At 36.8% G+C, this 13,333-nt stretch overlaps 1 protein-coding gene across 4 annotated transcripts in view; it reads left to right on the top strand.

The window, feature by feature from the left end:
• LOC145675143 (uncharacterized) overlaps positions 1 to 13,333 on the top strand; it is a 42,014-nt gene that overhangs the window by 24,686 nt on the left and 3,995 nt on the right. For all 4 annotated transcript variants that reach the window (XM_081745522.1, XM_081745517.1, XM_081745513.1 and 1 more), the window contains one exon: positions 6,047 to 6,878. In XM_081745522.1, the coding sequence (XP_081601648.1) occupies positions 6,047 to 6,878 (832 nt within the window). The remainder of the gene's footprint in view (positions 1 to 6,046; positions 6,879 to 13,333) is intronic.

Genomic DNA, 13,333 nt, shown 5'->3' with positions numbered 1-13,333 from the left:
GGCGTATTCCAGCACAAAGTTAAATAATAATGGCGACAACGCATCTCCTTGTTTCAGGCCATTTTCGACGTGGAAGCTCGTGGACAAAAATTTTCCTACCCGGACTTTACTTTGGGATTCACTTAAACATATCTTAATTAATCTAATTAGCTTTCTCGGTATTCCAAGTTCTGTAAGAACGTTGTATAATGTTTCTCTCCTAACCGAGTCGTAAGCCTTTCTAAAATCAATAAATAGTTGATGTACCGGGGTATTGTATTCCCACTTCTTTTCGAGTATTTGGCGAATGGTAAATATTTGGTCGGTAGTTGATCGATTTCGTCTAAATCCGCACTGATAATCTCCAATAATTTCATCTGCGTATGGGGTCAATCTTGCTAACAGAATATTTGAAAGGATTTTATAGGATGTTGACAGAAGAGAAATGCCTCGATAATTATTACAGTCAGTGAAATAGTTATTATTATATAAATATCAGGAGGAATCATGGGAAATATAATTTAGGCTCATGTATCCGTTCAATGGGAATTCAGCTTCAGTTTGCTCTCCTTCCTAGAACAAGACTGACTCGTAATTATCATTTTGGTTAGATTGAGAGATGGTGCTGATAAAATGCATACAAATGTTTTGTCTCCCATCTGTAGGTCTTGATGTGTAGATTGCTAAGAATGCGTTCCGTAGTAATGCCAATAGTCTGTCCCTTAGATATTTTTTCATTTGTAGCTGCATTTCATATGTATATATTTCATGAATCATCATCGAGAAGTAGTTATAGTGTAATGGTATTCTCTTCTATGGCTAGATGTAATAGCCGGAGATGCTTAGTGTTGGCTACTGCTTTGAAATTGATTTATAAAGAAGATAGATTGTAGCAATACATGCAACCAATATATTCAATGCATAAGGACTATGGTGGTTAGTTTTCTTTTGTATTTATTCATTATTCTGGGACACACATTATGCCAGTTAGGGAGTGATTACATTGGATCAGTCCATATTAATTTCGTGGTTTATATATATGTATAATGTGTTGTCAGTCAGTCTTAATAAGATTCCGTAGATGGCTATCCATAATACTATAATGAACAAAAGCTCCAGTCTGAACGGTCTAATTAAATAATGAAAGCCAAAGAATGTAATTATTCTAATTTTATTGAATTGTAATTAATCAAATCGAATAATACATTCAGAATTTGGGTACAGATTAAAATTTTATGAGAACATAAACATGTATGAACATCAATGTGGAATACTGTTGTAATTTATCTCTGATGAAATTATTGCAGTTTTCTTCGTCTTGGATATTTGGATTGAACTATCCTATGGCTTGTAATAGTGATATTATCTGAAAGCAATAAAAGCAATTATTCCAAATTAATATTATATTTTGAGTAGAATGTTTCGTTGTATCAATATATATATATATATATATATATATATGCATACAGGGTGAGTCAATAAGAACGAGCGGGGGTCATCTGCAAAATTTGACATGGAAAGAGGGGTTGGTTTAGCCTCCATTGAAACAAGCGCACAATGGGAGAAACGTCGAGAGGAAACACGTTGGCATCTTTCTTCCTCGTTGGCAGCAACACGGTCACATTACTAAGTGAAAGTCAGATGGTGCGAGGGTGTCCCCAGTCACACCAGGCGAATGCCGGGAGGGTATGTGCAAATCATGCCGTGGCAAACAACTGCCGACCCTTTGCAGGATTAACTCGGGGCCTAAGCCAAGGGTAGCCCAGACCCACAATGAAGTAGACGCGCGATGTATCTTGTGTGCGTACGTACAATATGAAATATCTCCCAAATCCGGGAACATGTGTTGTGGGCTTGTTTGTTGTTGTTTCGAACAGCACACTCATTTATCGTTGCCAGTGATTGTGTGGTGGTACTCTTGTAGATCCAGTAGCTAACACGTACATGACCTTACTCAAAACAGTCTATGCGGCCTCAAACAGTCGATTGCTGCTATGTCAGACAGAGGGCAGAAAGAGCGATGCTGTAGCCGAAACAGGTAACAACCGTGTAGAGTCCGAGAGTGATTAACCTCTGCAGTGAGTTAAAGTGGTCCGTGTACTGGACAAGGTGTCATGCATTAAGTTCTACTACCCCTGTGCATTACAAGCTCGTAACGGGACGAATACGAACTTCCACAAGCAGTGAAACTTCTTTGATTGTGTTGATGTGTGAGTGATTGTAGTAGGAAGTGTCGGTAGTAAATAACACTCATGCGGTATACGAATTTGGAGGCATTCCAAATACTCATTATTTTAGGGGAATGCCGGGAAAATTATAGGGCTGCAGCTCGATTATACGCTGAACGCTATCCACAGCGACAAGCTATTTCCCACAATCTGCTGCGGAGATTAGCAGCATGATTGCGGCAGACAGGCAACATGCGTGGACGCTATGGTGTCCGGAGAAGAGTCATACAAAATGAGTACGTTGCCATTGATGTACTTGCCGCTATTGCAGTAAATCCTCATGTATCTTCGCGGCAGATCGCACGAGATCGTGGTTTCAGTCAAGGTATTGTTCTGCGTATTTTGTGAAAATGACATTTTCACCCGTACCACCTCTATCTGCATCAAGAACTAAGTGATGTGGACTGTAATTTACGGCTTCTGTTCTGCAACTGGGTGGTCAATCGCGTGAGAAAACATCCGAATTTCATTCACTTCATTTCATGGACTGATGAAGCGACATTCTGCAGTAGTGGCAACGTGAATCTCCACAATGCACATTACTGGACAGCGGAGAATCCTCAATGGATGAGAGAAGTCAATCGGCAACACCGATAGCGTATTAATGTGTGGGGTGGCATTGTAGGGACTAAGGTCATTGTGCCATGGTTTTTTGCTGGTCATATAACAGGTGCAATGTTTCGTGATTTCTTGCGACACCATCTACAGCCGCTATTGAAAAACGTACCGCTCCATATACGTCAGACGCTGTGGTTTTCAATTAGATGGCTGTCCAGCCCATAATGCTGCCATGTGTAGGGAAGAGCTAAATGTTCTATTTCCGCAACGCTGGATCGGAAGAGGTTCCAATCCACAGTTTCCTCCGCGGTCGCCCGATCTTACTTGTATGGACTATTTTTTTCTGGGGTCGAATTAAGGATCTTGTGTATGTCAATCGACCAACTACAATTCGCAACATGCAAGACCGCATTACAACCGCATTTTGGACCATCAACGTGGCCGAGTTGGAAGCTGTTGCTCACAATTACGTACAGCGAATAAATCGCTGTACTGCTGTTTGGGGACATCACTTTGAACATTTGTGAAAGCCAGGGGGCGTCGACTACACTCCGCAGAAGGTAAGCTGATTCTTTAGCTCTTTACTCATTCTCCAATGGCTTGATTGCAACGTCTCAGCTTTCTGTCCCCATGTTTTGTTCCATGCTTTGGCAACACCACTTCGGTTCGTCTTTCTTCGTTACAACCAATAGTTTCTTCTTCCGTTTTGTTATAGCATCGTACATTGTCCCTCATCATAGTTCCCTCCATCCACTGCGCTTCTGTCGCAGCCATACGGAAACAACTTTCTTCAAATATTGCGTATGTCATTGGTTCCCTATTTAGAGCTTCATTCAACAGCAGCAAATGTACCTCTGCTTACTGTTACAGTATGTACCCTTCTCCCCCCCGCCCCGTCGTGGTTTCTTGCTGACGCCATTGTTGTCGCCACTTATACGGTGTGATTCCGCGTATGTACAATTGTACTTCCCGTTCGTTTCAGACCAGTATTTGCTCTTCCCTTTGGTTCCGCATGCAGAAACCCTCTCATCATCTGATTTTGACCTCGTAATGCGATCGTGTTGCTGCCACAGACGAAGAAATATGCCAACGTGTTTCCTCTCGACGTTTCTCCCATTGTACGCTTGTTTCAATGGAGGCTCAACCAGCGCCTGTTTCCATGTCAAATTTTGCAGATGACCCCCGTTGGAGATATTCACGATACGCCACTGGTGTCGCTACTATTTTTATTGACGTCTACACATACGATTTGGTAGTTCAATTGTTTGTTTGATGTGCATTATTAGCTAAGATAAAGGCCTGCTACGGGTAGTCAGATACAAGTCTGCAACAACGCCTCGAGCGGCTAAATGGGAAAGGATATGACAAAGTTTGTCCTCTAAAAGTTGCATGACATTTAATGTCCTTTCGAACGATTCCAACGTTTATACCACTTTCCATTTCAAATTTTGAAGTTTCCCCCAGTTGGAGGTATTCGAGACCCCAACTGGTCTCACTACTATTTTTATTGCATTCTACACATACGATTTGGTAATGCAATTTTTTGTTTGAAGGCTCTACGTGCAGTATTAGCTGCGATATAGGCCTGGTACTTTCTTATTGAATCACCCTGTATATATGTGTAACGGCGAAATGAACAATTTGCTGGATCTCATGACTGGTATACTACTTTAGAAAGAATCTGAAGTTTTCTTTTCGTGCATGGGTTAGTTGCGCGTTTTGGGTTAGACAAACTTTATTATATTTATATATTTTTATTTTTTTACGTGTATATAAAATTTGGCGTCGTCCATTCGGGATTTGTAAAACTATTTTTTTTAAAAGAAACAGAGCATTTCAGAATTGGCGACTGGATCTAAGATTTGTTTTTTTTTTTTTCTTTCTTTTCGAGAAGTAGGGATCTACCCTAAGAAGTGGCTTAATTTAGCCAGAATATTACTTACTTGAATGCAATTTCATTTTTAAATAACTTGAGAAAACTAGTATTGTTCAATTTTATGTAAAAGGCGGAAGAAATGACAGAATTTTCCTCACACAATCTGTAGCTGAGCGCCGACCTGAGAAGTGAAAGTGTCTAGGCTGATCAGAAGACGAATTATTATTATTATTATTATTATTATTATTATTATTATTATTATTATTATTATTATTATTATTATTATTATTATTATTGTATGGAAAGTGAAGTTAATATGTGGAAGACAGGAGAAATACGCCAACCTCAGAATTGAAAATGTCTTTGGCTGATCAGAAAACGGACTAGGTAGCGTTGTGATTAACATACAGGCACAGTAAACCGGATACTTGGCTTCGATTCTTAGTCCAATTGAGCAGTTTTTACTTTTTGGGCTTAAGTTATTAGTTTCTTTAATGGCATTTGTAGTCACTAAATAGTGTGTTTTTTAGTGGGGGACTTAGAAGTATTCATATGATGTTTAACTGTAATTTCAAATTTCTAATGCGCATTATCACATGTATTCAGTAACAGTAAAGTGTACTTGAGATTATGCGTGCTTCAGATTCTATGATTTGAATGTATTAGAATTACAAGAGTTTCCATCCTCTTCATTGGGACTGAGTTTGCATCCTATGTATCTGTCAAACTTCTTTTCCCCAAGTTTCTTTAAGGGAGAGCGTATTATTTCCCATGTTTTCCGTAGTCATATCTTTCATCGTTTGGGGATGTGGGATAAGGAGAGTTTTAGGCTTGAATTTGACAAATATGAGATTGTTTAAAAGTTTACATTTATTTAAAAGCTTAATGATTTTTTCCTTTCTGAGATTGTTTGCCTTGTAATAACAATTATGCTGTACTATAATCTAAACTAATTATTGTTTCCAAGAAATTTTTCATTTATTGATAAATGTAATCAAAATGTATGGTTTCATACTTAATGTAAAGATGTACTGCTGAACAATAAATGAGATCTCTTTCTTAAAAACAGGTAGTTTTAGCTTATTGCGTTCGTTTGGTGTAAAAGTTGAATACCGTATTTTATAGTTTGCAATATTTTGAAATTAATATGAAAACAACCCGTAAAATTCAGTGTTGCTGACTAATATACTGTTTATTTTTTCTGAAAATACTGTGGGCAGATTCAGAATTATAAAAGGAATGCACATTGCTGATACATTGCGTTTATAGATAAATGGTAGTATGAGATTTTTTATATATATATATATATATATATAAAACTGTTCGTTTATGTTGTTCTTTCTGAATTTCGATAAATGCAATTAAATAAGTTACTCTTTATGTATATATATATTATTTATTTCAGATTCTGAAAACTCCGAAGACAAGTGCTCCTCATCAGCTAAGTCTCTGCATGTAACAGCAGCAGCGTCTCTGCCTCAAGTTGCCACTATTCCTCTTCCAGCCAATGTTGAAGAATTAAATGCCGGAAAGAAATTTCAGTTTTCCCCACAGCGCACTCGCGATCTTTCAGCGCCTGTGGTTCTTTCTCAGCATGCAGGTGTTTTTGGCACTCGTTTTATGAGCGATCAAGTAAGTTGTGTTTCTTCAACACGATCACAACAGGCCGCCGAGTTACCACCTTGTGTTATTGATCAACGTATTGATAGTTATGATTGTATGGGAATGGTCAGTCTTCATTCGGTAATGCAGACCAATGTACCCAAGCCTTTCAAAATTAAAGGTAAAGCACCAACCCATTTAAATATGCCTGGAGGAAGTTGGGGTCAAGGCCACAAGTATATAGCAGAAGATCTTCAGAACACCCATTATAGAGCAATGGTAAAAGAATCTGAAGAAGAAACGGAAGAAGGTATGCACAATAAGAAAAACTTGAAAAGTAGTTTACTGTTATGGGACAGTTTATCTAAAAATACTAACACACTTTTATATATGCAGCAATTAACTGGGCAGAAGGCCTTGTATCACTCTCTATGTATAGATTCAAGAAATTGTATTTCACGCTTGAATTATCTTGCTTATTCACAAAGTACTTCACCAGTGAATGAGAAACACGGCTCGTTATCGCGAAAAGAGAAACTGAAAAGAGCTGTGAAAGAATACGGAGCTACTGTCATTGTATTTCACGTTGGAATATCATTATTATCTTTGGGTGGTTGCTACATGGCTGTTTCCAGGTATGTCCAGTCATTTATTTGTTTTTCTTTTAATCTTTCCCAACTTAAAGGCTCCTGGTTTTAAACAGTGAACTACAAAATTGAAAAATAAATAAATAAAATAAAAATATTTAGAAAAAACTAATAACAAAAATTTCACTCTTGATCATTCTGATTCAGGGAACTACGAGTTTGTCCCGTATATGGAGCTTGAGTAAATGGTGAAAAGACTTATATTGAATTTAAACTATATATCTTACACAAAATAGCGCAACATTTTCCCCCTATTTTATTATTATTATTATTATTATTATTATTATTATTATTATTATTATTATTATACTGTTATTAAAGATATTAGTTTCCTTGGTCAAAAAGTGGAAATTAACGAAGTTTCTCGTTCTGGTGTGAAGAATGTTCACTACGTTCAGATAAATTCATAGTAAAATATTAAGTTGTTTAAAATTAGAGAGGAAAGGAAAGATAACAAAACTTGATAACTTTCCATTTGAGATTTTAAATTCGAAGTTTCTTGGGAGTACAGCAACAAAGACTAGATAGTGCTCTGCTAAATTAACTCCTTAATACCGGAATTACGCGAAATAGTTTGAAAAAATATTCAGTTACATATTTTACATGAACTAAAGTTACTAAACTCGGACCAACTGAAAAGTATGCGAAAAATATTCTATCACTATGTATTTCTAGTATGTGTAGAAAAAGTGTCTTAATAACATTACTGTAATACCTCAAGAAATGTTTGGTCCAAAACGATCATCATTGCGTTCATGCACACTATGACCATTTATAGATGTCAGAATTTTTTTAATATTATAAGCACTATTTTCCAGTGGAACAAAACAAGAAATAAGCAAAAGCGCAGGAACGCGTTCCTCTATTGCCGCCAAAATCCTCATCCACAAAGACGTAGGCAAAATCGTCAATAGATGTGGCAGATTAAGCAAGGATGAGCTGAGCGGTTACGTCGGGAATTCGTTGCAATTGGCACCTGCGGCCACTGCTACACCTCTAGTCACGGAAGCACGAATTAATAGTACTTCGCGAATTCGTCACATTCGTTCAAAAGGGGTAAAAAAGTTCTCAGTCAGACGAGATACTAAGAAAATGAACGAAGATGATTTTCTGGAGAAACTGGAAAGGAACGAGCATAGGTTACATGCTATTTAACATATATTGACAAATGAAGGAAAGAACCGGTTTTTATTACACCAATTCCTCTAGGAGTAAATTCGATAATACACAGAGTGAAAAATGCACGATGGAGCCGGAACTCGAACCCGGGATTTTCGGCGTACCGTACCTATGCATTAATCACTACGCTACCCAGTTTTCCCTGAACAGCCATATAATCCGTCACTCTTGAAGCCGGCGTCATTCACTCAGAAAATGGTATCATTCGCTGCACTCGTTCAAGCCACAACTATATTTATATTTAAGAAATAGTCTGCGCAGAATTTCATAAAGGAGGAGTGAGAAAATGGTTTCAAGCTCCCAAATTCATCTCATTTCAGTGTTTGTGTATATATTGTATTAAGTTTATTTCTGCATAATATGATGCCCAACGAAACCCAGATCCATGCTTACACCCATGTATTTAAGAACAGTTTTAAGATTGCTTAATGAAATAATGAATTCGTCCTTAAACAATAGAAATGATAATCTTGGCCATAAATGTTTCAGCAACTACTTGCCACTTTCATCAGTACGAGTCCTTTTTGAGAAATTTTACGTTACTTGAAGAATCACATCACCAATAACATTTCTGTATTGTAGAAATAAAAATAACTAAGCTATTTTATTAGCTGTAAATGTTCTTTTACTTTAGAAACCAAACTTGAACGGTTAGTGAAACATTGTCTTGAGTTTCCTTTGTTCTGCATCGACGGTGTTAAGGTGAAAGGTTGTAAGTCTCATTTTCACTTTTTTTGTCTTCTTTCTAGGAGAGCAATAAATTACTTTGTGAATTTATTATATAAGCTTTAAAGATTATTATGGTACCAAATCATCACAAAACTGCTACTCACGTGTCAAAAAAAAAAAAAAAAAAAATCACTAATTAGCATAGATATTTTAAAAAAATGTAAGATTTTGAGAGTTTTTCATTTTACTTTATACTCATTTGTAGTTTAAGTGAATGAACGAACAAATTTATACATTTATAATAACCAATGTAATTATTATTTCATTACTATCTTTTTACTTGAATAATAAAACAACTTTTACAACGAATTATATTAATAAACATGAAATAATTCATGAAATAATGCAATATCAAATGAACATATGAAAGATTATTAGCTGTTGTGCTAACCTAAATACAGTGAAACCTCTACTAACGGACACCTCTGTAAAGCGGACACCTCTCATAACGGACATATTTTGTAATCCCCAAACAGTGAAATAGGAAAAAACCATGTTGACAAACCTCTCTAAAGCGGACACTCTCTAGTATGGATACGGACAGTCTTTTCTGTCTCCTATAGATATTATTTACCTCCATATTACGGACACTTTCTCTAGAAACAAGTTGAAAAGTACAGAAAAAATACATTTTCAGAAATGCATACATGTATCACCAAGGAAGCATTGTAATAACATTTTTCCCCGTCAACTGGCTGTTCAGAAACTCAGATGAAGCGTCTTTGTTTAACAACACCCTCATATCCTTTGCTTGCATTTCACTCCCACCCAACCTGTTTTAGAATCAAAAGTGATTGACAGTTGCCTGCCATTTGGGATGACACGTCATTCTACTGTTCCGCTGGAATCAAGCAGAAGACATGTTTGGTATTTTTTGTCCGCGTATTCGCATATTGTCTTAGTGCCTCTATTTGTAGACGGAAATCTTTTTAAGTCATTCTGCATCGAATAAGCAATAAGGTGTAAGTTGTTGTGAGCTTTCGAAATGCCACGAGAAGCGCTAATGTTAAAATCAAATTGATTGAATTTTCGAAGAATACTGAGGTGTGCGAAGGATAGCTGAAAATTTTTGTATCGGTAAAACACAAGCTCCTCAGATAATATAAAACCAAGACAAGTTAATAAAGTTGTGGTGTGAAAATGACAATGAAAATAGTGTCTCATTGGACAAAGTTGGTGTGCAAGTGAATGTTTTTATAGAGAGCGGAATGAAAAAAAAAAAAAAAAAAAAAAAATCCTGTGTTAGGGTCGATGCTAAAAGCTAAGAATTTGGAGGTAGCAACAGAAATGAATGTTTCAGATTTCAAGGTCTCGAACGAGTGGTTAGAGAAGTTTCGGATTAGACACAAAATTTCTTTCAAAGCGATTTGTGGAGAATCCGCAGATGTCGACATGACCAGTCATAGAACGGTTTGATAAATTACCTTCAATAGTTTGTAATTACATATCACCTTATTTACTAATTTACGTAAGAAAATATCGAAACCTCTCTAAGACGGACACCTCTCTATAGCGGACAATTTTTGATTCCCCACGGCTGTCCGCTTTAGAGAGGTTTCACTGTCTTTCGTTCGTCGGCTTCACACTTTACTTTCTTCATGTGTTTCATTTATACGGTCCAATAGTGTCCAATGAATTATACAAATACTGGGAAAACTAGTAGGAAAGTACTTCCAGAAACTTCAACCCTTTAACGCACCATTTTTTCCGATGAAACTGATCGTTTTTTAATTTGGAGTGGTTTTTGTGTAGGAAACAAGGGATTAAAAAAAATAATGCATATGTGGTCTATGGGATATTTAATGGTGTTTGCATAGTTGGATGCAGAGTTGCGCGTTGACATCTGAAAAGTCCACTAAAACCAGATAGAACCAATAAAACGTGACGAATGTCAGCACACTTGCACTTTTGCACTCATTACACTTCTGTCTAACAGAAAAAATCAACAGTTCAAAACGTGTCCACCTAAACGAGCAAAGAAAGCTCAAAGATGACAATATGACAACGCGTGCAGCAAGTAATACAGAGAGACCAACGCTGGCTTACTATGACATCTAGCGGGAAATTCAGAACTTCATTAGTGAAATGGCATCTTAGCTGATACACAAAGCTGCTGTACTATGTCCGAACTAGAATCTACATGGTGCAATACAATTTCAAAGTAAACTTTGCATATATGAAAAGCTGCGCGCTAAAGGATTAATAATCAAACACTAAATTCAATATGTTTATATTCATACCTTGCTCACGCTCATCATTCACTTCGTCTTCATCCTTTTCACTTAAACAGTCCGGAACATCGTTTTTCTTGGGAAGCGTTTTGTACTCCTTATGATATCTGGAGGGAATTACTCCTTTTGCACACAAAGAGTTCAAATCTTTATATTTTTGTATTGGTATTGGGAGACGGTTTGAGTAGAGGCATTTCAACTGACAACTGTCCTTTGTTCCTCTCTTTTGTCTCTCACGGAGTCTTGTAGGAATTGGCATCTGTGTAGTGAACACATCAGCCTCTTCATTTCCTCTATATAGGTGGACCTTGCACACCTCACGAATCCTCAGTTGTTTGCCTTTGACGCTTCTTGTTCTTGAATCTGGCAATACGGAATCTTGATATTCTTTCCAATTTGGTAAGAAATGGTGAGAAAGCACTTCGACATTATATGGCTTTGGTGAGATTCTGCTGTTTGTGATAATAGTTGGCCCTTCAGAAGAAGCCCACACAATTTTGTCTCTATAGTTTGATTCTATGCATGCATGGATGGAGTCAATTGGCATGTTGGTATGACCAGGAATCAAGTAATGTATCATTACAGATAAAATGCTTGTATAGTTTTTCAAAAAGTAGTATAACATTGCCCTACTTGCCTGTTCTTGTACTAATCAGGAGAACTATTACAGTACAGAACTATTTCTCGAATTGTGCCTCTCTTATCAACTGTACACAGTTATCGATAAAGAACGCTGCAAATTTCATTAGATCCCCTTTTTTCCATCCCTTTCACCCCAAACGTAACAAAATCCATCTCTTGTACCACTTTCATAAATTGTTAAGTTGTAAATAGTATATTTTCTTGTGTAGTAGAGAAGCATATTTTTCTCTCCATGAGTTGTGTTTAATACTTTCTGCAAATCGAAAGATACACATAAAAATGACTTGTCTTCCTTAGCACGAATTTGATCCTTTTCAAATGTAATCTTTGCAAATTCTTTTTCTTTCAAGTACTGTTCATATTCTACATCATCAGCGTTATTTTCCCCGTGCTTATAGTTTTGACATTGTAAGCGCTTGTCTTTCTTCAGACAATGAATTCCAATGTTAAATTACTTGTTAAAAATATGCTTGAACACTTGTTTTACAGGAGTATTTCTGTTTTCTTTGCAAAAGGCAACATAGATTCTGTACACCAGTGGCGTATTTTGTGGACTACCGGACCTACAGGCGGTAGCCCTAGAATATTACAAAATAAAGTTATTATAATATAAACTAAATTATATCGATAAGTTCATACTTTAGTATCTTCTTTCAATGATACAAGTTTCTAAGAACGTATTTAAAAAGATCCACTAACTTCTTTGCATGCAGTCTGACTCGCTAACTTAAAAGGTATTCGATATGACAACACAACAGGAACCACTCTTTAGCTACTACAGCAAGAACCGTATCACCGCATTCCCCTTCGCTCCCCCTCCGCCCCTAGCATACGAACGGGCTGCCAGGTAGCAGCAGTTGCCTCTAGAGAAATTGGTTAACTGGGCGTGAGCTAAGAGTAGAGGAAAATTATACGTGTAATGACAAGGCATTTTGAGGATCTCTGGGAATTGTTTCGGATACCTTGAGGGTCGTTCCGTAGCAGTTTGCGTCAACGCAACGCAAATTTTGTGTTTTATAATAGTATTTTGTAATAGTTCTCATAGCTGTTATAAATACTTGTTTCATTATTTGCGTTTCGTTGCCAAGGTTCTCCCAGACTGAGGCTCCTTCGTTGGGTAATCGCCTATACCATCGTTCTTTATTACTCGGACAGTTTCCATGTCCTCTGTTGAGTTGGGTTAGCACCTGTCAAAGCAAAATGTAGGGATGCTTCATGTAACAAATGATCGACGGAAACGTACGATCGTTTTTCTGTCCTATAAGTCTTGCTAATGGAGAAAATCATATTCATCTACTTGAGAAAAGGAAAGTGTGTTGTAAGGTTTTCTCTTATTTGAAGACTGTATAATAATGTCAAAACTGTATCATTAATGCCAATAATAATAATAATAATAATAATAATAATAATAATAATAATAATAATAATAATAATAATAATGTACAGATGGTATAAAGGTTAGTGATAGCTCTAACCATAAAACCAGTCAGTATACGCCACTGCTGTACACATTAGTTAGGTTTTTGAATGCCACTGGCAAGTATAACTTATTCGAACTTCGACTGTAATAATGGGAAGGTACAGCTGATAGAGATTTTATGAATTGTTCTACGTGTTCTGGTTTGTTCTGTGGAGTCTTATTTGGTGGCTCTTTCCTATCTC

This window comes from Thermobia domestica, chromosome 2 (genome assembly GCF_964235325.1).
Source record: "Thermobia domestica chromosome 2, izTheDome1.hap1.1, whole genome shotgun sequence".
In the NCBI taxonomy this organism is placed as follows: Eukaryota; Metazoa; Arthropoda; class Insecta; order Zygentoma; family Lepismatidae; genus Thermobia; species Thermobia domestica.
This window is presented reverse-complemented; position numbering and strand designations above follow the sequence as displayed.